This window comes from Poecilia reticulata, chromosome 17, assembly GCF_904066995.2.
Source record: "Poecilia reticulata chromosome 17, P_reticulata-male-v2, whole genome shotgun sequence".
Taxonomy (NCBI): Eukaryota; Metazoa; Chordata; class Actinopteri; order Cyprinodontiformes; family Poeciliidae; genus Poecilia; species Poecilia reticulata.
This window is the reverse complement of record NC_088846.1, coordinates 27,952,645-27,975,689: the sequence shown is the minus strand read 5'-3', so window position 1 is coordinate 27,975,689 and position 23,045 is coordinate 27,952,645. Positions and strand designations below refer to the sequence as shown.

At 40.6% G+C, this 23,045-nt stretch overlaps 2 protein-coding genes and 1 non-coding gene across 10 annotated transcripts in view; 2 read left to right on the top strand and 1 right to left on the bottom strand.

The window, feature by feature from the left end:
- The window catches only part of LOC103479939 (ATP-dependent 6-phosphofructokinase, platelet type), a 31,052-nt gene extending 25,510 nt beyond the window's left edge, over positions 1–5,542 (top strand). For all 8 annotated transcript variants that reach the window (XM_008434661.3, XM_081597918.1, XM_008434658.3 and 5 more), the window contains 6 exons: positions 355–519; positions 1,604–1,665; positions 2,564–2,675; positions 2,800–2,899; positions 3,019–3,124; positions 4,638–5,542. In XM_008434661.3, coding sequence (XP_008432883.1) covers positions 355–519; positions 1,604–1,665; positions 2,564–2,675; positions 2,800–2,899; positions 3,019–3,124; positions 4,638–4,782 — 690 coding nt within the window. In that variant the 3' untranslated portion in view covers positions 4,783–5,542. The remainder of the gene's footprint in view (positions 1–354; positions 520–1,603; positions 1,666–2,563; positions 2,676–2,799; positions 2,900–3,018; positions 3,125–4,637) is intronic.
- A 1,048-nt stretch (positions 5,543–6,590) lies between these two features.
- pitrm1 (pitrilysin metallopeptidase 1) lies at positions 6,591–19,025 on the bottom strand. Its single transcript, XM_008434663.3, has 27 exons — positions 18,772–19,025; positions 17,835–17,940; positions 17,430–17,536; positions 17,140–17,291; positions 16,914–17,028; positions 15,938–16,034; positions 14,797–14,957; positions 14,584–14,710; positions 14,397–14,485; positions 14,182–14,310; positions 13,976–14,089; positions 12,370–12,466; positions 11,879–12,013; positions 11,595–11,733; positions 10,907–11,023; positions 10,687–10,816; positions 10,234–10,354; positions 10,039–10,115; positions 9,262–9,427; positions 9,045–9,145; positions 8,785–8,905; positions 8,655–8,705; positions 8,401–8,513; positions 8,091–8,216; positions 7,597–7,742; positions 7,074–7,176; positions 6,591–6,961 (listed from the first exon to the last, which is right to left on the bottom strand). Exons 1-27 carry the CDS (start codon positions 18,813–18,815, stop codon positions 6,868–6,870), a joined length of 3,078 nt encoding a protein of 1,025 aa, XP_008432885.2. The 5' UTR covers positions 18,816–19,025; the 3' UTR covers positions 6,591–6,867.
- Positions 19,026–22,740: 3,715 nt separating this feature from the next.
- trnar-ucu (transfer RNA arginine (anticodon UCU)) lies at positions 22,741–22,827 on the top strand. Its single transcript is given in 2 exon segments — positions 22,741–22,777; positions 22,792–22,827. It is a non-coding gene; the product is annotated as a tRNA-Arg (tRNA).
- The last annotated feature ends 218 nt before the right edge of the window (positions 22,828–23,045 follow it).

Genomic DNA, 23,045 nt, shown 5'->3' with positions numbered 1-23,045 from the left:
TCTAATTTTTATGCAAACACTTGAATATAAAGCTCATGATTTGAACATCACTGCAGCACCATATGAGGAGTCAACCTGTGTATCTTTGTGATGTTGATACCCTGCAGGGATTTTATCCTCTAAAGCAGAGCTGCTGCCGTTTTATGTCATATTTTCATCTGTCATAATTATGTTTGAAGGTTCTCTGATTCCAAACGGATCATCAGTACATAATTCCATCTGTAGTATCTGAAGTGATCCAGTCTGACTCGTCTCAGCTCTGCTTTTGAAATGCGCTCTCTGCAGCTGCATGCCCGAACAGAGACGGAAATGTTTGCATTTTTTTTAAAACTGCGTAACTTCTGTGTGAATCAGACATGCGATCGCATCAAGCAGTCTGCCAGCGGCACCAAGCGGCGGGTCTTCATCATCGAGACGATGGGGGGCTACTGCGGCTACTTGGCCACGGTGGGCGGTCTGGCTGCGGGAGCCGACACCGTCTACATCTACGAGGAGCCGTTTGACATCCGTGACCTGCAGGTCAGATTCAAATACATTTTAATACAAGCATAACAATTATGAGCCTGCTGGGTAAATCGCACCGATGCTTTAAGACGACTTGGTACATCAGACGTTAGTTCACATGCATCCTGCTTCTGCTGCGGTCAGGATGTGTCAGGAATTTGCACGTGAGCCAGATTAAAGATATGCATACAGGGAACTTTATAAATAACCTCTGAGCTGCATCATTCACTCCACTGCAGCCAGATCTCTTTAGAGGATTAGAGGCGGCAGGACTGTCAGGGTTTGTTGTCCCAAAAACTGGATGTTTGTTGCTTTAACTTTACTGATAAGAATGTTAATAAATTGCACTTTTTTGTTTTCAAATTGAAAAGATTCTAATGTTTTACTAAAGGGTAGTGGAAGTTTTGAGGCATTTATTAAAAATTAAAGTTTCCATGAGAAGTTTTTTCATTAAAGGTTTTGGTTAAATGATCAATACACTCTGTTTATAAGCAGATGAGAAAACTGCTTTTAATCGTATTGACTTTATATGTAGCAGACAACAGAACGGTGATGATAAAGAATAAATGGGGTAAAATTTGAAACATTGTCTAAAATAGACTTGCATAGACAGCAGCAGCAACAAACAGCGATGTGAAGGAGAAGAGCAGGTGGTATGCAGAGCCAGATCTGAGCAGGCCATTCACATTTAAAACAACCACATGATGTGCTGTGCAAAAATACAACAATAAAGTAAGATAAGCATAAGACATTTTTTACAATTTGACAAAGTCCATAAATGTTTAACTTTAAATACTAAACCATGTACTGATTTTTGGGAAATATTTCAACTTTTGAACATTCTTTCATGTGGAGAAGTGATTAAAATCTCACAGAAGAACCTTAACGGACAAACATTATATTTCCTTATGCGTTCAGTTGCTAAAACAGTGGTGGTGGCGCCCTCTGGTGGTGCTTGTGTTGCACTGCGCCTCTGCGTCGTGTGGAGAAAGCTCCCTGACACTGAGGAGTCTCAGAGCTGCAGCTGCTTGTCCAGGTTGGAGGCAGCAGGCGTCCTTCCCTCCCTCAGGTTCCCGTTAAGTCTTCCCTCTGTTTCCAGGCCAACGTCGAGCATCTGACGCAGAAAATGAAGACGAGCATCCAGAGAGGCTTGGTGCTCCGGTGAGTTTCATTCTTTTTGCGAAAGATTATTTTCAATTTGCTGGTGTCGGTCTAGCTTCAGTCAACACACAAAAGTCTAACGGATGAAAACGTTAAACTGAAAATGTTTCCATTGTTGAAAACTCTGTTATTATGTGATTTTCCAGCCTTTTAAGCCTCAAAGTGACCCTTTAGACTTCCTGTGATGTTATTTTAGTCCACTGCAGTGTTTAAAATGCTCCCAGCAGGATGAAGCTCTGTGGAAATAGGACAAATGTAATGTTTTGAACAGAGCGTAGGTGACATTGTGAGGCTGTGCTGAACGGGGCACCTGCATAATAATTTACTACAGCACACCAAAAACAGATGGAGAGTATCTGCAGGCTGTGAAACACAGTACACTGCAGTTTAATGAACCTACAAACAGGAAGAACTGATCTGATTTAATACAAGAGCAACTTCTATTGATATATTATGTGGAAAAAGTTTTAAACCACATCGAATCCCATCTAATCAACAGTTTTCTGAAATGTTTTTTCAAAAGTGTTTTTCTTGGACTGTGGCTGCATTTAGCTGATATTAACTGAATAATTAGTAAGGCTATCTGCTCAGGTAGTGCTTCCTGTTTTAGTGTTTAGTTTGTGAGCTGCAGGTTTAACTTGCATTGCTCTGAAATGACCAATGTGAAGCCTATAGCTGTCTGTGTCTTTGGCGTGCAGAAATATTTCCTAACATCTGTAAGTTGTCTGTCTTGCGACAAGCAAAAAGCAAAGCAGACTTTTTCAGCCACTTTGACCTTGAAAAGGATGTTGAGCCACAGATTCGCTCTTCTTAAATCATATACCTCAATATATGGTAATGTGGGTCATCTTCTTCATCTTTTCCCCGTTTTCATTTTTGCCTCTGTTGCTTATTTTAGAAATGAGAACTGCAACGAAAACTTCACCACTGACTTCATCTACCAGCTGTACTCTGAAGAAGGTCGAGGCGTGTTCGACTGCAGGAAGAACATCCTGGGTCACATGCAGCAGGTCCCACTCATAAAGTCTAATGGTTTAATTATCCCTTCAATGTTGGATTTTTTTTTTAATGGTCAAACAAAGTATATCTTTTAAAGTATTCATATTATTTTAAATCTTGTCTTCCATTGAACAGGGCGGCGCTCCGTCTCCCTTCGACAGAAACTTTGGCACCAAGGTCGCAGCTAAAGCCATACAGTGGATCACACGGACGCTCAGGGAGTCGTACAAGGAAGGTGTGTCACACTACCTGCTTATGTGATTAACGCTGAGAACGATTCATCACGTATTCATGTTTTTTTGGGAGATTTTCACTGTCTTTCGTCTCGGCTGTTTACGTTTTGCTTCCATGCAGGGAGAGTGTTCACCAACTCAGAGGACACCGCCTGCCTGCTGGGGATGCGGCGAAGGGCGATGGTCTTTCAACCTGTAGCTCAGCTCAGGGAAGAGACCGACTTTGTGTGAGATGGAGATTCTATTTTTACCCTTCCAGTCACGCCGTAGACCTATATCTACTTTAAAAAGACAATATGTTTAGGATTAGAAGAGAACTATTACATCCAGCACCAAACTACGCAAGACATATCTTGTAATGTGGTTGTTGATATGCACATGAAGTCGACTATAGAGCCTGAGTTTAGTGTCATTTAGATTGCAGGAGAATATTTTCCTGGTTACGTCTCTTCTGTTAATCAATGTATCGATTATGACCCTAATCCACAATGGGTCAAAATGCTCCAAACAGGTTAAGCTGGTTGGATTCCTGGTGCTTCTGTTTGGTATCACTGAGTGTTCAGAGGAGCCATTGTTACAACATTCACTACAGAGCAGAAACTGAATCTATTTAAGTAGCATTCCTCCAGGTTACTCAGATACTCAGTGCTCTGTGTGATCTTTACTGCTGTGTTTTGGGGAATGCTGCAGCAGGTTTAGAGCTGCAGCAGTTTTAGAGCTGCAGCAGTTTTAGAGCTGCAGCAGTTTTAGAGCTGCAGCAGTTTTAGAGCTGCAGCAGTTTTAGAGCTGCAGCAGTTTTAGAGCTGCAGCAGTTTTAGAGCTGCAGCAGTTTTAGAGCTGCAGCAGTTTTAGAGCTGCAGCAGTTTTAGAGCTGCAGCAGTTTTAGAGCTGCAGCAGTTTTAGAGCTGCAGCAGTTTTAGAGCTGCAGCAGTTTTAGAGCTGCAGCTGTTTTAGAGCTGCAGCTTTTTTAGAGCTGCAGCTGTTTTAGAGCTGCAGCTTTTTTAGAGCTGCAGCAGTTTTAGAGCTGCAGCTTTTTTAGAGCTGCAGCTGTTTTAGAGCTGCAGCTTTTTTAGAGCTGCAGCTGTTTTAGAGCTGCAGCTTTTTTAGAGCTGCAGCTTTTTTAGAGCTGCAGCAGTTTTAGAGCTGCAGCAGTTTTAGAGCTGCAGCAGGTTTAGAGCTGCAGCTGTTTTAGAGCTGCAGCTTTTTTAGAGCTGCAGCAGTTTTAGAGCTGCAGCAGTTTTAGAGCTGCAGCAGGTTTAGAGCTGCAGCTCCATCACTGCTTCATGCACTGAACAAAAGGAGTTTGTGTCCCATATTTAGCCCCTCAGCTGCTCTGCATGTCCTTCCAGTAATGTGCTGAAGGTGAGACCTACATTTCCTGGCCAAAGTATTCAAACCCCTGAAACCTTCAATAATTTATCAGCCATTTTGTTTTTTATTTGTTTTGTGAGGGTCTCAGAGTTTTGCTAGATGTTTTCCATCCAATCTGACAAAGTTTGAGCTAGAAAGAAAAGAAAAATGTGTAAAGCTGGAACTGCAGTGCAAGATGAAGTATTTTGTTATGGAGGATGAATAGTTAATTTTAGGTTAAGGGGTTTTTCTTTGCAAAACATTTTGAAAACTGTGTATCAGCGTCGTCAGTTTTAATGTAAGAACGGGTCTTAAATTTTTTTTGCAAGTTTCTGTGGTTGAATTTACTCGTTAGTTTTGTCTCAGCTTCTTCTTTTGTTTTTATTTTAGCCACCGGATCCCGAAGGAGCAGTGGTGGCTCAAGCTCCGTCCCCTCATGAAAATCCTGGCCAAGTACAAGACGAGTTACGACGTGTCCGACGCCGGCCAGCTGGAACACGTGACCCGGGTTCGGCCCAAAGAGAACCACATCTGAACCGCTGCCAGACGACGGCTTTACTCCCACAGGAAACCTGCTTCACATTTCAGTGGCAGCTGCTCACACTGATTGATTCCTGCATATATATAAGGAAAGATTATAAAGGATAGAGGTTACATTTATAAAAGGATTTATTGAATGAGTGTTTTCAGAAGGAATGTTACATTTTATAGGTAAAATTTTAGGAGGGTCATTTGGGAAGAGTATTTATTTTAAGCAAGCTAACATCTAACAAAGCTTAGATAGCCAAAGTTATTATAAATATATGCACTACTCATGTACTGTATTTAGGTTTTAGTGCCCCAAATGTAGCCATGTCTAATTATTGTTTCGTGTGAACACATCTCAGCCGGGGATGAAAATCTTTGATTAAATTTGGCTTTTATCACCTTCACCTGCACTTTGAGCTACACGGTCAATGTCATCACCCTAAAGCTGCTTTTGAAAAGGGAATCAATGTCTGGGGGATCGGATGTCCACACGCCGACTGGGAAATGCTGTAACCCTGACGGCTTCAGAGTGGGCAGGTGTGTGTACGGTCAGAAGCTAACTGTACGTGTGTGTCGTGTTGTTGCCTCAGCTGCTTGTATCCATCCTGGGCTTTCTGTGTTTGAACCTTTTAGTGGTTATTCATGCAGCCTGTTGCTGTAGCAGAGCCAAGTATTTGGAGGATGTGTGGAGCAGCAGCAGCCTGTTGGTGGTGTTAACGTGACGTGAGTGTCCTGTTAGAGTAAATAAAGCTTTTATGGTGTGGAAATGCTGAATGTTGTGTTCATTTGGTAAATAATGGGAACATGGATTAAAAAATGTCTTTTTATAGAGTTATTAGAGTCAGGAAACCGGATTAGAATAAAAGTTACAGTTCTTTTGAGGATCTGGCCCTTAGTTTTACTCATCCTGTGTGAATTATTAAAATCGCTTTCATTTGCTGATCTGGATTTTGTAACAAATCTGATTTGTTGTATAATTTAGTGTTAAATATTGGTCATTATTCATATTAACACCAAAAGTAATAGCGTAAATTTAGCCTTTAATGTTATTTTAGCCTCAATTGGCTATTTCCTAAAGCATCCAGTCCTTCCCAATCCTGTCGCCATCCTCTCGACCTTGAGCTGACATTCGACTTCGAGTCTGAAGAAACATCCACTTCCCCATAACCTTCTGCTGTCTGACCATTTTAATAACCTTTTGGTTCATTTTTAGGATTCAAAACCTGAGAGAAAAGTTAATTATGGTACATCTTTACCAGACAATACTGCAACAACTTTTAAAGAATCTTCCACTTTTAATTTCTTCAGTATCACAGAAACGGCAGGTGGTGGGAATTTGATCTTTAGCCCTTTAGAAATTCATGTCCAGAGTAGATTTCTTTAAAAAGAAGGTAATTATCCAGCTTTCTGGATTTGCATTGGTTTTGAGTTTTTAATAGTTCTGCACCATAGTCATCTAAATTATAATGCTTGAAATAAACCACTCGGTAATAAGAGTTTCGCTATAATTTTATGTTTATATTCTGATGTAATGAGCTGTATTTGTAGCCCTGAACCCAACAGAACGACTTCATGTTTTGAGTTGGATGAATCTACACTGCTCAAACAAATAAAGGTAACACTTAAACAACACAATATAATATACACTGATTGACCCGACGAGGGTCAATCAGTGTTGCTTCCTAAGTGGACAGTTTGATTTCACAGAAGTTTGATTTACTTGGAGTTATATTGTGTTGTTTAAGTGTTTCCTTTATTTTTTTGAGCAGTATATAAACCACACCAGAACAAACAACACCAGTTTCTGACAAGAAATCCCATTAAACTTAATGATTTAATGAGAAATCATTAAATTTCTACTTTCACAAAACAACTCGGATCTAGTTTTGTATTCAATGTGTTACAAATATTTCCCATCAGTCTCATGTACATGATGGAATAGAAAAAGGTTTAAACCGACAGCCATCAGCTTTAGTCGTCTTCATGTTGTGCGTCTCCGTCTCTCACCAGCAATAAAAATAAAACTAAAAAATGTACATTTGTGTTTGGTTTTCAGTCCATTCAAGCTTTGTGTCCAGTTATGAAAAGAACATTATTTTAATATCCACGTTGGATCTTTCTTGATTGCGTCGTTCTCTGGACCCAGGATGGCGACTCCACACGTGCTCTGACCCACGCTGAGGTACCTGCAGCAAAACAATCAGCTGATTTCCGCTTCGTGTGCAAGAGTTTCCCGAAGGCCAACTCAGATTTCAACAGCGGAGACATGAAACAATCCTTCATCCTGAGCCGCTTTACCTCTCAGCCACGTCCACCAGGCCTGCATGATGCACAGCAAAGAGCTGTTCTCTGTAGCTCTGCTTCATCTCATCTGTGACTCCACTGAGGAAGCGACTCGTTCCTGCTCCACAAAGAGACGGCGTCAGATACCAACTTAAACATCAAACCAGTTTGCAACCTTTTAACTGCTTTATTTAAACCACAAGTTAATAAAGAGCAAAAATGTGGATGCCATATTGAAAATGAAGTTAAGGGAAAAGAAAACCCAGGAAAAGTAACTAAAACCAGCTCGCAGAAAAAAGCATCTCAAATGTTACAAACAGATTCTGTGACAGAAGCCATTAAATCAGTTTCGCCTCCCTGTCCTGCATGTTTCAGGTGTTTCCCTTCTGCCACACACCTGAATTGTATCTCTGGGCGATTAACAGGCTTCTGCAAATGCTATCATTTGAATCAGCTGTTCTGGAATAGAAGCGCATCTAGAACATGCAGAGCAGGGGGGCGCTGAGGACCAGGCTGCATCAAAGTGTTGCATCATCACCTTTATCTGAAGGAGCCACAGGTGAATCTACAGCGGAGAAAACGGAAAGCTTGGCTTCATCGATGTCCTGCTGAGAGAACTGGCCTGACTTGGCCCAGTCGACGCCTTTTCGAAATGCAGATAACGTCTGCACCGAGTTCGGATCCCTTAGAGACAGAAGAGAGGCTCAACGAAAGGCCTTTAATGGTTGCAAACTTTTAATTTAAGGAAAAAAGAAATCAGACGGATACAGGAATGTCCAGGCGTATTTTTTTAAACTGAGCATAATAGAAATGTCCACATTTTTCTTAAACTGAATTTTGGGTTTTCATTAGCTTTGAGACACAATCAAAGCACATAGAGGCTGAATTTATCCACCAGATTTTTGTTTTTCCTTCAAAATTTAAGGACCCAACATAATCAAAGAATGATTTTCACTTTCTTACATTGTAATAATTGTCATTTTCTATTGCAAAATGAAGTAAGGCTGATTGAAAGTGTGAACTGCTGCCCACCTGTAAGAGTAAAAGGAGAACACGCCGCTTCCTCCCATTTTGGCTCCGCCTCCATAGGCTCCGCCCTTCTCCCGAATTTCCCCATGGAGGAATTTCGCCGTCATCATTCTTGCCAAGATGCACAAACTGACCCAGATGGAAGATGGCAGCAGGTGGAGAGGGAGGATAAACGATGAAGAAATGTCAAACGGGACATAATTACTGTAACGTGATCATTTTGACATGTAGAGTACACCCTGTTGTTCATTAAGTTAGCTAAAATAAAAGTTATAATAAGGATGTAATCACTTATCAGTGGACTTTTCTGTACCTGGCATAATCCTGGTGGCAGAAAGGGACGGTACGAATACTCTCACCGACAAAGTTAACAGGAAAAGGCATCTGGAAGAACGTTTTCATCTGACATGGCTGGAAATTTGGCTCCTGTAGAAGCATAAAAAAAAAATCAGCTTAAACTTCAGTTAATACAGACATGAGTGTTGGATCCAGCATGTAATTCAGATTCATCACCGACTAGAAAACATTTTTCTATTCATCCAAACTCATTGATTATATTGAACTCACTGTTATTAGTTTTCTAGTTGGACCTGAATCATCCAGAGGGTCAAGTGGTTTCTGTAGCAAAGAAACAAAAATACATAATAAATACATTTTCCAAGCAGGGCAACGATTCAATCCGTCAGGAATGTCTTACCTTAATAATATTAGCTCTGATAAGTTTACGCTCTTTTCTGTTTTCAGCAACGTCTTTAATAAAACTCTCCAACTGGTTTGCTGAGTCAGAGATCATCTGTGGCGTTGCATTGATTGCACACCTGTTAGAAAATGAAGGAAGCAGGAAATGAAAAGGTAAACATTCTGTAGCTAAAATGCAACCACAGAAAGAAAAACAAACAAAAAACGATAAACTTCTCAGACTGAACTAAACTTCATCTAATCTAGCAATGATCCCACCTCATGTTCTCGGGGTTCAGAAGGTGTTTTTTGATCCGGGGTAAAACTCGGATGACTTGACTAAGATCTGGCATCTCTGCTATTCGCTTCAAAAACTTCACCTAATGTTCAAATACAAACATAAAACCTGATCAGTGAACCACAGCAGAACAAACAGCAACTACAGACAACAATCAGCTCCATCTTTCAGTCAACGCTGCCCAACGTCAGGATTTACCTGCTCCATCCCACCAAACGTCTCCCGGAGCTCCCCGGCTGGGGTCAGGTGTCGGCCAGCTCTGGTCATGGCGTACATGTGACCAGAGTCAGAGATCCCGTTTGCCAACTCCTGCGCCGCCATCATCACCAGAACGCGAAGGCGCTCTTCGCTGTCAAAATGAGGGCTGAAACAGAACCACCAGGCAGCACCAGGCTTCTGTTATTCCATGCAAAATAAATCTATTTCTGTCATCTGACAAAAACTAGTTTCAGACTGGATTAGAAGAGCTAAAGCTTCCTTATCTCACCATGGAAAACAAAGTTTAAAGGTTCAATCCATAGCAAGAAACCAATCAATTAAAATTAAATAAGTCTAATCACTTCTGATAAGAAAAATGGTCAAATATCCAGCCTGAAAAACAAGAGAAGATTGACAGGATGTCCATCCATCCATCCATCCATCCATCCATTTTCTTGCACCCTTGTCCCTTAATGGGGTCAGGAGGGTTGCTGGTGCCTATTTCCAGCCAACGTTTCGGGCGAGAGGCGGGGTCACCCTGGACAGGTCGCCAGTCTGTCGCAGGGCAACACAGAGACACACAGGACACACAACCATGCACACACACACTCACACCTAGGGGCAATTTGGGGAGGCTAATTAACATGACAGTCATGTTTTTGGACTGTGGGAGGAAACCGGAGTATCCAGTAACCCAGAACCTTCTTGCTGCAAGGCAACAGCTCTACCAACTGCGCCACTGTGCAGCCCAAACTAATGTGTATTAGTTTTATGCACCTGTTGAAAATGTGGCTCCACAGTTTAAACATGTGAGGAAGGTTTCTCTCCAGGCAGCAGGAGAACAGGAGAACCCCCTGAAAGAGACGGCAACAATGAGCTGATCATTCCTCCAGAGGCAGAGCTCAGCTTGATCCCTCAGCCAACAAGCAACAAGCAGAAGACGACAAAAGGATAAATGTGTTTTTGTCTGACCTGCTCAAACGTGTCCATCTGGGTGCAGTCAGGGATGACCTGCGTTGAGACAGACATTCCTCCTGTCCTCATCTCCATCTGCTGGGCCTGCTGCCTGTAATCCAGGTCTCCACAGCCCATTCTGCCCAAAACAACAACTTTTAACCCGCTGCGTCAACTTTTCAAAGCAAATTTAAGTGAAAACATGCAGTAAACTAAAAATAATTACTCAGTTAAATCAACTGTGTTCATAATATTCGGTAAAGATTTAAGAATATCATTACAAAAAGTATTTTTATGAAGAACTGCATGAGTGTTCCTTTAAAAACACTTCTAGAGTGAATTAATCCAACTGCAAGAACAACAGTGGATGTTTCTCAAGAAGAGGAAGAAACATTTGACATTAAAGTGTCTTTCCAGTGGCGTTTGTCTCCAAGCCCAGGCCGGGGCTTTGGCTCCAACGCTGGAACTCACTTGGTGATAACGCTGCAGAAGAGCGGCACGTAAACCCTCAGGTCCTCTGGCAGAGTGTTCAGACTGCACATGGCTCTGAAGTACACCAAACCGTTTGTGGGCTGCTCACAGTACTGAACCGGGACATGACCTTCAGCCATGAGAGCGAACACACACCGCGTCAGAAACAAACCGGCTCGTTTCGTTACCATCAGATGAGACGAGGAGTGGACAGCTGTACCTGCAGTGCTCAGCTGAACGGCAGTGAAGGGTATCGCTGGCTGGATGTCGGACACTTTGAGAGCAGGGAGACACGAGGCATCCTGAGTTTTACTCTGAGTTTCCAGCAACTCCAGACCTTTTCAACAAGAAAACATGCAACTCAGAAATACATCATTGAATCTCCTAGCTTAGCCTCATTCCTGAAGGATGCTGATCAATCAATCAATCAATCGGCTTTATTTATACCGTTACGTAGATCTGGTTACAGTGAGGCGAGTCCGCTTTATTGTCAGACAGGGAAACTTTACATCAACACAACAATAAATAGAAATATAACCTGAATCAAAATGGCCTGGTGATCAATACTTTAAAAAGTTAAAAACCAATAAAATGGTATAAAAGAAAAACGTGAAAAAAGGACTAAAACACAGCATTCTTAATAGGACAAGGTTAAAGAAAAGGAAATACTATTAACACTATGCTAAATCAAATTTTAGAAGCTTATTGCAACAGAAAAAGCTGGTTTTATATCACGTAGTTTTACATATGGGGATCAAATACCTGCATCCACCTGGGAAGAGACCCATCCATGTTCTACAGCATGGAAAAGATTGTAAAATTCTGAACTAATTTTTCCAATAAAAAAACTAAAATATAACAACTATATATAAAACCAGGCTCTAAAGAGAGCAGGAATCGGATGTTACCTTTCTCATAAATCTCTTTTCTGTCGCCGTCGGTCAGAACTGAGATCTTTTCCTGAAGTTTCTCCTCTTCAGCCTGGGCTTGTTTTTCCAGGAACGCCTCGTCAGGACTCATCCTCAGCGTCAAACGATGCGTGTTCTCCTGCACAAATAATCCATTCAAGGCAAAAATGACCATGGAATTAAAATCTAATGTGCTTTATATCCATAAACACTATATTAATATATGCCAAGCACTGTTGATTTACCTTTTTTCCCCTAAATTAAGGCTAAATTCATTTGTTTACCTTAAAGTAGTATCTGACTTTGTCCTGGAGGAAGTGAGGGTTTTCTTGCAGAGCCTGTCTGAACTTTGCAACGCTGTCGCTGATTCGGAGCAGCTCTACAGGATCTCCATCGTGGTTCCAGGATGAAGCTACATACTATTAGAAACATGCAGAAAAAAAAGCCCATAATGAAGGAAGACTGACAAAAAACTGAAGGTCAAACTGAAACGGCAAGCAGCTTTTTCTGCATGGCTTTTACTTTATGACACCTAAAAGCCCTTAAATAAATCACTAGGAATGTAAACCTATAATCACAGCTACTTTAGTGATGATGGGTTAGAAGAAAACACCCATAGCAGAATATTTAGTGCAAATAAAACGGATTTGTGTAGAAATACACAATTTATAGAAAATAAATTCCAGATTTTAAACACAGAAAACACAAACACACAACATAAAACACGCTTATGTCTGAGTGCTGAAATAATCTGAAGGTCAAAGGGTGAACTCACAGAGGCCAGAGCCAGGCCGAAGTTTGTGGACTGATGCTTCATCTGGATCTCGATCTTATGAAGCAGAGCTTCGATTCTCTCATCCTCAAAGCCGTTCCTGCCACAAAACCCAGAACAAGGAGGCGAAAAGTCAGGTTATTGTTCTTAAATAACTTGATAATGTAACATTTATCCTGTTCAGTTCAACAACAAAAAAAACAACACATCCTCATTGACCTTTAGCTCTTCCATACTTTGAGTCTATCAGCTTTGACATGTTCTCACGTCTTGACCCCACACTGTGAGAACGTCTTCCACAGATCATCGGTCAGGTTTGGTTCTGACCTCTGGCTCAGACTTTCTAAAGCTGGACCGTCTTCAAACAAAGTGATTATTTGTTTTTTTTTATTTTTGTTCAAGACTAGTGCCAAATAATGATTCAACATTATTTATCTTCAGCTATGAAATGTCTGAATGCTTTGAATCAAAACTGATTGATTTTTGGACAAACTATTCAGAATTTCATCCTCCTTGACAAAAACATTGATACACAGAGGGATGGAGGGAAACATCGTTTCCCTGGATACAAAGTAGGTAGAAAGGATACAGCAAAGGAAAACATTTAGATAATGTGACAAAGAATAAAGTCTAGACCAGTGGTCCCCAAGCTACGGCCCGCGGGCCGGATCCGGCCCGCCGCCACATTTGGTCCGGCCCCCTGAACAATACCAGAGAGCATTCAGATTTCTTTTCATATATCCGGTTTATATGTGGATTTTTCTTCAGGGGGCTCTTTAGCAGGAAGTGTTTCCTGTAAACTGTGGGTGTTTTGTTTTGCATGGCGCATTGCTGCCATCTGTTGGACTTTTAGGGAACTGCTTGACTTTTATGTTATTTAATCAGTACGGTTGTTTACTAGCGGTAGAGCAGATGAACACACGTGTTTGTTATGAACGCTGTATTCCAGGTTTCCCTCAATGAAATATATACTAGTCAGTCCCAGTGACCGTTTCTCTAACGGTTTTTGCCCATGTGCTTTCTGGGTAAAAAAGTTTTTATCCCCCCCCTGGTCAACAAAAAAGCGCAGGTCATAAACGTGTAACACTTTTTCTGTTACAAACTGACTCCGGCCCCCCACCAGAGAAGGGAAAAGTTATGTGGCCCTCACAGGAAAACGTTTGGGGACCACTGAACTAGACATTTAATTATTTTTATTTTCTGTCCATAATTATCCAGATCTGGAAAACACTGACATCAAAATCCAAACTTTGTCCTTATTGCTCCTTTAGAAACTTCATTGTAGTTTAGTGTCATCAGACCATAACAGCCTCCATAGAGGTAAGAAAAATATGGTAAAGACAATATAGATGCTGTGACCTGTAGACCAACCAGCTCTGGTTTAAAATCCCGCAGCTCATTTCGTTCTGCTGTTCCACCATGTCCCTCATGTCCTCCAGTCATTCATGACCCTCATTATGATTCCACTGCATATTTAATGCCGACTGATACCAGGAGATACTTTTAATTCTTTGTAACTTTGCTGCAAACTACAGCATCAGCTACAATATGCAAACGATGAAACATGATTCACTTGGTTAAAAGAAGAAGTCAAAGTGCCGGGACTCACTCTATGATATCGTCGATAGTTTGGTTGATGATTTGTTTGACCCTTTCTGTGTCGTGCTCAGCCAGCCCCTGCAGGCCGATGCTGAAGGACGCCTCTTTGGTGCTTCCGTCATATCTGTGGGACAACGAAAACAGTTTTTCACAAAACTTCCAAGATGCAACATTTGCATGGTCAAATATTCTCCCAAGCAACGTTTATGTACAAACCCAACAACAGAGGAGAAGTCACTTCCTATCTTGGGTTCGATGAGGGATTGGTAGAAGGGCGAGTTTGGTCCAGAGACCATGAGTGAAGACAGTAGGCTGAGAGTGAATCCTTCGAAGGAATCTGTGATGCTAAGAGGAGAAACACAAACAAGTCAGGCTGAAATCACACAGCTGGACTTTCATTTTCCAAGACTATCGATTAAGTCGGATCTTACTCTCCCAGCAGGTAACTCATACAGAGAGTGTTCTGTTTAGTTGGATCTGGAGCCAAAGCATCAGGGCTGCAAGTCACATGGTCTTCTCTCTGGACAACAACAGTGAAAATCCACAGAAACATCAGAGCCATTGCTAAACGTTTATGATTTTATGAAAACGGCGTGTATGTTTGACACGTGTGCTTACTGGACTGCTCCAGTGAGGCTGAGATGGGACTTCTGTCCTTGCATTGATGCGATCAAACTTGCAAAGAGCCTCTTCTTGGATCTGCTGCAGATGGTTTTCCAAAGGCAAATCTCCATAAGTGAAGAACCTGAACATTTAAGAGAATGAAGGATATTCTTTAACTCCCAGTTTCCATTCCTGTCCAGCATTGTTGGGAACGCCGGGCTTCCTTACCGGGCGTTACTGGGATGGTAGTGTGTGGCGTGAAACTGCTTAAGCTGTTCCCAGGTCAGGTCTGGAATGGCCAGCGGTTCTCCGCCCGACACCACAGAGTAGGTGTGGTCAGGGTACAGCTTGTTTTGAAGATGCTGTGCGTATAAACGCTCACTGTCTGACTGGAAAAGCACACAAAAAAAACGATCAGTGGTTCATTTGTCATTAGAGATGTGCCAATCGATCGGTCACCGATCATAATCGGCCAATTTTTGTGAAAAAGTGTATGATCGGTGATCGGCAATCATGGTCTCTTGTTGCCGATACCGATCGCCTGCATCTCATTTCTCAGCCTGCCTGTGCAGCTGGTCTCCTCTTTCCTTCACACTGCGCAAACTCGCAGCAACAAATCCTAAGCTATGTGGAACTATAACGCACTGAGTGAATGGGGAAGTTTGCGTGTTGCGGCGGAAAATTGAAGCAGGTCAAAATGCATCAACACAACGAATCTATTACGACATAAAAATAATGCCATACTTGACGGAGTTTGGCTACATCGAGGCTCACTGCAGTAAAAAGACACATGGAGGATCAGATAGCAGGTAAAGCAGCACACAGCTACAAACACTCACCCGGATTAGCATGACGGTCAGAAAGCTAAACAAATAACCCGCAAAATTATTTAAGTCTTTGAGCTGCGATGTAAGACGCTGGTTCTGCTCTCGCTGTTGAACCGCTGCTGTGAACCGTTGGTTTTGCTGCTGTGTTCATAACACTTAGTAAAAATGGATATTGTATAAAACATTAATATTCCATTAATTAACGCTAATGAAAAATCTAAACCAAGTAAAGTTACTAAGAAATATTCAAGTGTCAAAAAAAATAAGAAAAACTCAGCTAAATGCTGCTTTTGGAAGTTTGGTTGAGCATATTTAGTAAACTGTTGTGGTTTGAGAACTGGAAACCTCCAAACACCTCATCTCCCATCAAGCTCCTCCCATTTTGAAATGAGATCAAGGAAAAGACCAGTTTAAGATGAAACAATGTAGATTTATGACAAATTCTGACTGCCAAGTATGTGGTGGACTAGAACTGTGTGTTTAAATAAACTAAAAATGCAACAGTAACAGTGCACGCTGAAATGCACGTGATAGTGACTTACAAAGGCTCCTTTCATCTCGTTGAACACAACTCCCTTAAACACCAGCGGGGAGCTGGGATTGGCCGGATCTTCATGCTCCAGCCTCCAGCCTTCCTGCCTGGACAGAGTAACCACAAACACTCCAGTTTGATATGCTAAAAGAAAAAACTGCTTTTAAAAAACATGGCAAGGCCAAGCTTATTTGCATAGCAAGTTATTTCACCACAATAAAACATAAAAATCCAAAACATTGCAGCAGCATACAGAAAGGAAAGCAATGAAATGTTGGAATCCAGATTATATTTAGTGATGTTCCAGTAATTATTTACCAAAGGGGAATCAAAACAAACGGGTTTTTAGTCTTGATTTTCAGTAATTAAAAAAGATAAATGCATGGCTGACTTTCTACATGTTGCTGGGACATTAGAGCTTTAATCCTGGAAATTTTTTTTCCGGTGATAGAAGGCCGACTTTGTGACCGTCTCTATGCGACTCTGAAGGTCTCAGTCCATCACCAGACCCAGATTTCAGGCCTGATCTCTACTTTTTTATCTGCAACAGCTGAAGCTGTGCGCCAACTAGTGATCGTTTCTCCAGTTTTGTTTTTATTCAACAGAAGAAAATGAGTGTCTACTAATCACTTGAATTATTAATTGATTATAGTCTGAGCTAGCGTTAGCATGTGATTTTTGTTAGCGCCAATAAAAAACTAGCCAGACAAGTAAAGAACAAGATAAAACAAAATCTGCAGGAGCAACAATTTACTATTACATCTGTAATGTTTATTAAGAGTATACAACATAAAGCAAGATCTTAAACCACTTTTTAAAACAGAGTACCACCGTCTGCATGCCAAAAGTATATTTTCATTGAAAAAAATTGAATTTATGAATTTACAACACCTTAATTTAACTTATTAGAATATAAACGGAGTTAAACTCAAGTTAATTGGCTCTAGTTGTTTATGGTCAATGTGAAGAGAGCAGCTGAATCTCACCAGAAATCTTGTTCTCGTAAACAAGGGAAGAAAACTGCATCCAGATAAACTGAAAGAAGATTCTGGAAGTCTTTCCCATTTTGGGTGGAGAATGGATACATTGTGTAGTCACTGGCTGTTCACACAGAAACATAAAGCAGGTTTCTTACATGGATTTATCCGAGGATTAATCAACACAATCTCAGCACAGGCGTCTCAATATATTCACAACCAAATAATAGCGAACCTGTGAATGCATTCATGAAGGTGGACAGCGAGCGGTTGAGCATCTTGAAGAAGGGATCTCTGCAGGGGTACTTCTCAGATCCACACAGCACCGTGTGCTCCAGGATGTGGGGGACCCCTGTGCTGTCCCTCGGGGTCGTCCTAAACTGGACACTGAACAACAGCAAGAGCAAAATAAGAAAAACTACGAAACCAGGAAACCATTTCTGATTCCATTTGCAAATAAGACGCAGCTGTAATGCTGTTAAAAACCCCACAGATTAAACAGTTTAAAACTAAGAGCTAACCGACCTGAAGAGGTTGTTTGAGTCATCCCGGGCTGCATGCAGGTACTGAGCTCCAGTTTTATCGTGGGTTAACTTCACAGCTGTGAGACAAAGGTCAGGGATGGCCGCGACCTGAGGACGGTCAGGATAAGAAGCACCAAGTTTAACTTCAAGGTTACAGACATAAAAACTAAAAATGTCCTGAAACAAGACAGTTAACACACCGCAGGAAGCACAAGCATGTAGCACATTTAGAATATTGAGATCCGCAGTGATTATAAGGCAGTAAAAGTTTACCGATTTAATTATGTCACTTGAGATTTTATACTAAGGGAGAAAAAAATTCTGAAACAACATCCAAATGTTCAGATAAGCAACAAAACAGTCAGATGATCAATTATTGCACCAGCCAGGCGAAAGCTGCTTCTACCTCTCTGACAGTGAAGCCGTGGATTTTCTGCCCCGGCTGGAGCTCCACAGCCTGTTCTCTGGCTGATGAGCTGCTCGGCCTCCATGCTTGGTGTCGTCCGTTCAACCTGGAGGACCAAGAAGCACATACTTGCTCAATCAGAACTCCAGAGAATTTGGCAAGAAACCCTGCATGCATACATTTCCCATTTTCTCTCAACCTTCAGAATTAAGAGGTGACTTTATTTTAAAAAGAACAGCGTAATTATGTTGCAGAATCGACATGTCCACCAAATATGCTACAACACTTGTATGATTTAAAACGGCAATATAATGACAACTCCACCTACTCCTCAGATTTGAAGTAATTTAATGTGGTTGTCAAGTTTAACTTAAATGATTTTTTGTCTAAAATAACACATTGACGCCCCTCTTTTCAATTTTCACATGCTGATACAAATATCTGCGCTATTTATTTTATGATTTCCTCTCACTTAGGTTAATGTATGTATATTATTTTTTTATTTTAGAATTAGATCCTGCTTGTATTTTGTCAAAAAGAGGCCTGACGCCGCCACTACAACAATGAGTGCTGTAATTTATTGATTTATTGATGTCAAAAAGCCCAGGTGGTCACATTCACAGGATGTTGTGTCGCAGTTAAACATGCTTAATTTCATCCCTGAAGCTATTTGACCTTTTTAAACACATTGTGTCTATTGCGGGTTAAATTAATATACGAATGAGTTTTAATCTCAGAATTTGAACTGGCTAAACAAAGTCTAACAAAAAATACAAAACTAAAGCAAAGTCTTTCATTTCATCATGCAAACGGGTGTGTTTTCACATAATTGTAATAGCACAGGTAATAAATAATAAATGACATGGATTTACAACCTTAAACAAACATTAAATAAACCTTAGCTTTTTACTAAGGGTGCCGTTATACACCAACTCACCGAACATGAAGTCTCTGGAGCACAGTCTTCGTAAGCCGAAACATTATTTTTATACCAGTTGCAAAAATAAACTATTTTCTGTTTGTGTCCAGCTACAACCCACACATTTCTACCATAATTTGAACAAATTCACTGTATTCAGACTCAGCATCCCCGGTCTGTGTCCTCCTCATGCTGTGTGTTGTGTCGCTGACATGTTGGTTCAAAGATGGCCGCCACGCCGGCGCTGATCGCAGATTTCTAAACCATCTGCTATCCACTTTAACCAATCCAACCGTAATGGTGCTCTACTGTTAGATGTTGCGCAATTTTTCCCACGAGTGAGAGGGCAAATGACGTTTCAACGTCCTCATTTTTGATTGGTCAGCTTGTGAAGAAGAAACTATATGATTGGCTGAGTAACGTCAGAGCTCTAAGGTTACCAAACGATGACTTGACTTAAACGAGCAGGACATTTGGAGAATTTACTACGCTTTTAATACACTACATTTTGAACACTGTAACACGAGAATAAAAAGACGCCACGTTTCCTCATTTACATTAATCACATGGAGAAAGAAAATGCAATTACAATTTATTTCCACGAGGTGACGCCATGTGAACATATTTTGGTAGCGAATACTTTTAGGACATTTCTCATTTTGGCCGTTATATTTTACTACCAAACGTAGCTATATGCAAGTAAACCTCCTCCATTTGTCTGTTGTTTACTTATGATCGTATTTACTGAATTAAATATAATTGGTTCTTTTTGTCTTTAACTTTTTGAATGAAAAAAATGCTTTTTTCCTATACACTAGCACAATTATAGGTGATTTTATTTTTTTTCCCATCCATCCATCCATCCATCCATCCATCCATCCATCCATCCATCCATCCATTTTCAACAGACACTTATCCTTGAAGAACAACGAACAAATGCACACACATTAACGCCTCAGGGCGATTTAGAGCGATCGTAGCAGTCGTGTGTTTGTATTGTGAGAGGAAGACAGAGTACCCGGAGAGAACCTAAGAATGCACAGTGAGAATATAAACTGGAATTGGAACCTTCTTATTACATGAAAGTGCTATCAATGTGCAGTCCCTTTTATTTTTTATTGTGAAAAATATTCACCTTTTTCATGTCAGTCTTTAATTTCGTGATGAAAAAAGTGATGAAATGGAGTGCAAATGTAAACTATTTACTGTCATGATAAAAGAATTTTGTTTTCTCTTGACCAAGTGGAGCTTTTTGATCGCTGGGTGTGATAAAGACAAATACCAAACTAAGATTTCACATTGTCCTGAATGCACCATCCCTGATGTGAGATGTGGGTGGCAGCATCATGCTGTGGGGATGTGTAGCTACAGAAGAAACAAGGAAGCTAGTCACATTTGATGGGAAGATGAATCGAGACCAACCTTCCAGCAGGCCACTGACTATACATACAACCTGAACTACAATGGAATACATTAGAACAAAGTATATTTATGTATTAGAATGGCATAGTCAAAGTCCAGACCTAAATCCAATGGAGAACTGATGTTCAGAGATGCTTCCTACCCAAATTGCCTGACAATAAAATAGTTCATGAAGAATAATGTGCTGTCTCTGCTTTAGCAAAGCACTATAAGAAATAAATGTACGAGTTGTAGTTCTATAATCCAAAATACAACTACTAATACTACTATTAATATTAATAATTTTTCACACAGGGTATGCTTGTTATAAACAGACAAACATACCAACCTGAACATTTATCAGGACTCAAAGATTTGTGCCTTTTGGTAATTATCCCGAACCCTTTCCACTTAATAATCTCTCAGTGGGGCTAAGGCAGTTTCATGGCATATCAAAACACAAACCCCATTATTACAGCATGTGTCTGCACTTTCAGATGGGAAAAAGCAAGGAAAGCAGTCTTACTGGATATCATAAAGGGATGTCATAAAAAGGATGTAAACCGTAGAACCACCATGAGATCCTGGGGGACTGGAATAGAAACACTAGTCATTTCCCTTCTGCGCTCTTTCTGCAAAAATCCGCCTGCCTGTACTGAGCACAACTGCGACAGTGACTGCAGCGACTGGCTTTCATTTTTTTCTGTGAATATCTTTTGAGGCACCCACGGTCATCCCTTGTGTTTCCACTGACAGCATGTGGGAGACTTTCCAGCAGCATGAATAGGAGGCCTTGGCGAGGAGGCAAGAGGCTTTTTGACAGAGCAGCAGACTCCTCCGACTTCAACTTCACAGAGTTACAGAGAGTTACTGCATGTTTGTTATCAAAGAAAGAAAAGAGATGGCACAAAAGAGTGTGGGGCAGGTTAATATAAGGTATAAAAAATGTATTACATGAAAAGAAACTATGATAAAGCATGACGTGGATTGAATGTTAATACTTAGGTCTTGAGTCTTGGCTTATGTTGGAATGAATTAATGAAAAAGTCAAAACTGGCATTACTTTGAAAAAAATGGCACTAGAAAGAGGAAAGTAATGTTCATATTTTGCAGGTTTTGAATACAAAGGATAAAACTGTGGGGGTGGAAAATTAACAAACAATTTTACAAAGTCATTTTTCATTTCATGGTGACTTGAAGTTAGGCAGAAGGATTATGTAGGCCTCTTCTAGGCTGACCAAATATTACACACCTGCTGCTTTTGAAGCCATTATTTAAATAAAGCATTAAATAGATGCTGGTCAAGCTATAAATTTGATTTTTGCAAAGCTGAAGGAAACAGGATTAAGTCGGCAAACAACTGAAACAACCAAAAACAGTCTTCAAACCAAATGCAAGTAGACATAGATAATGCAAAAATCAAATTGCTTAGACTGTGTGTAAGATATTGGCTTGGATGTAAGTGGATGGTTGTGCTGCTGTTCATCTGCTCCTTCCCTCTCTGTAATCCTCAGGATTTTATAAACGTCTGGACTGTCCAGACGTGGGTTCATCCAGGCCCGGGCGATCCATCAGTGTCAAATAGAAAACAAAACCCCCAGCTCTTCCGCCTCCTTTCGTCTTTTACTGCTTCGCCATCCATCAGCAGTTTGCTACCAGTCTGTGTTTCTTTCCCCAGCAACAACTGCCTCCATATTTACAATCAGGCAGGATTTATGGATAAAAATGACATGACAGGTTAGTCCACTTTGCTCAGAGGCCACAGCTCGGTACGTTTGTTTCAAATATAACAGCAATATTAAAAACAATCATCAAAGTACAGAGGCTTTTACTGATGTAAACTGAATTTTTTTCAACATCTTACCTTAATTAGAAACTGGACTGCATTTCAGTGGATTTCTGAAGACTCAAAGTAATGCACAATTCTACGCATGGAGAAATCTGAATCTGGCTACAAAAGCCCTGAGACAGGCAGGGGAATGGGAAACAGAAAGCAACACCTACTTGGAAGTGGTTTTGTTCAAAACTAATTAATTAGAATGGCCCAGTCAAAGCCCAAACCTAAATCCAACTGAGGGCTATATTTGGCAAGATTTTAAATATGATGTTCACACAACTGGTAGAGACATATTCAAAAATATGTGCAGCATTAATTTCAGAAAGCAGTAGCGCTGATGCAGAAGCGTACCTCCACTCTTGGGAGTAAAACCAATCGGCACCAAGGAAAATTAATAGAACTCTTGAAGTGGCTTGTTTAAATTTTAAAAAATTAATAATTTGTAAACTTTATTCTACCAGGATTAAAAACCAATTGACTCAAGGGAGCAAACAAATGCTAACCAGTCGCACCTCAAACAATTCTCTGTAGCTGCGTTTTCTTTAGAGTATTTCAGATATACGTATTCTGTGGGAAAATCAGGTGAATTTTCCACCAGTCGATGTCCTTTTAAAGAAAAAACTCAGGATGGGTTTGACCTCAAGGTAAATAAAAGTGTTCAAACTGCAAAAAAAGTTGCCTGTAATGCATACATAGCTTACAGGAAGGTAAACACAATAAGCATGTTTCTGAGTATTTTCCCTAAAAAAGGCTCTGTGGCGCAACGGATAGCGCGTTGGACTTCTAGACAGAATGAGGTAATTCAAAGGTTGTGGGTTCGAGTCCCACCAGAGTCGTAGTATTATGCATTTCTTAGAGGGTTATTATCTATGTTTGGTTCAGGAAAACCCAACTACCTCTGAGGCTGGAAAACTGAAAGTTGCATTTCTTGGTTTTCATAAGTAGAGGAAAGGTTTCACAAAATACTGAATTTATTTTAAAGAATATGTTATTAATGTAAAACATTCCACAGAGAAGAAAATGTAGCCTTTTTTTCAAAATATACCCCACATAC

Coding starts and splice junctions, on each gene's coding strand:
- pitrm1 (XM_008434663.3), bottom strand. CDS start 18,815: ATGTTTCGGCTTACGAAGACTGTGCTCCAGAGACTTCATGTTCG. Junction 14,486..14,583: donor AGCCTCACTGGAGCAGTCCA/GTAAGCACACGT, acceptor GTTGTTGTCCAG/AGAGAAGACCATGTGACTTG. Junction 8,514..8,654: donor CAACTAGAAAACTAATAACA/GTGAGTTCAATA, acceptor ATGCTTCTACAG/GAGCCAAATTTCCAGCCATG.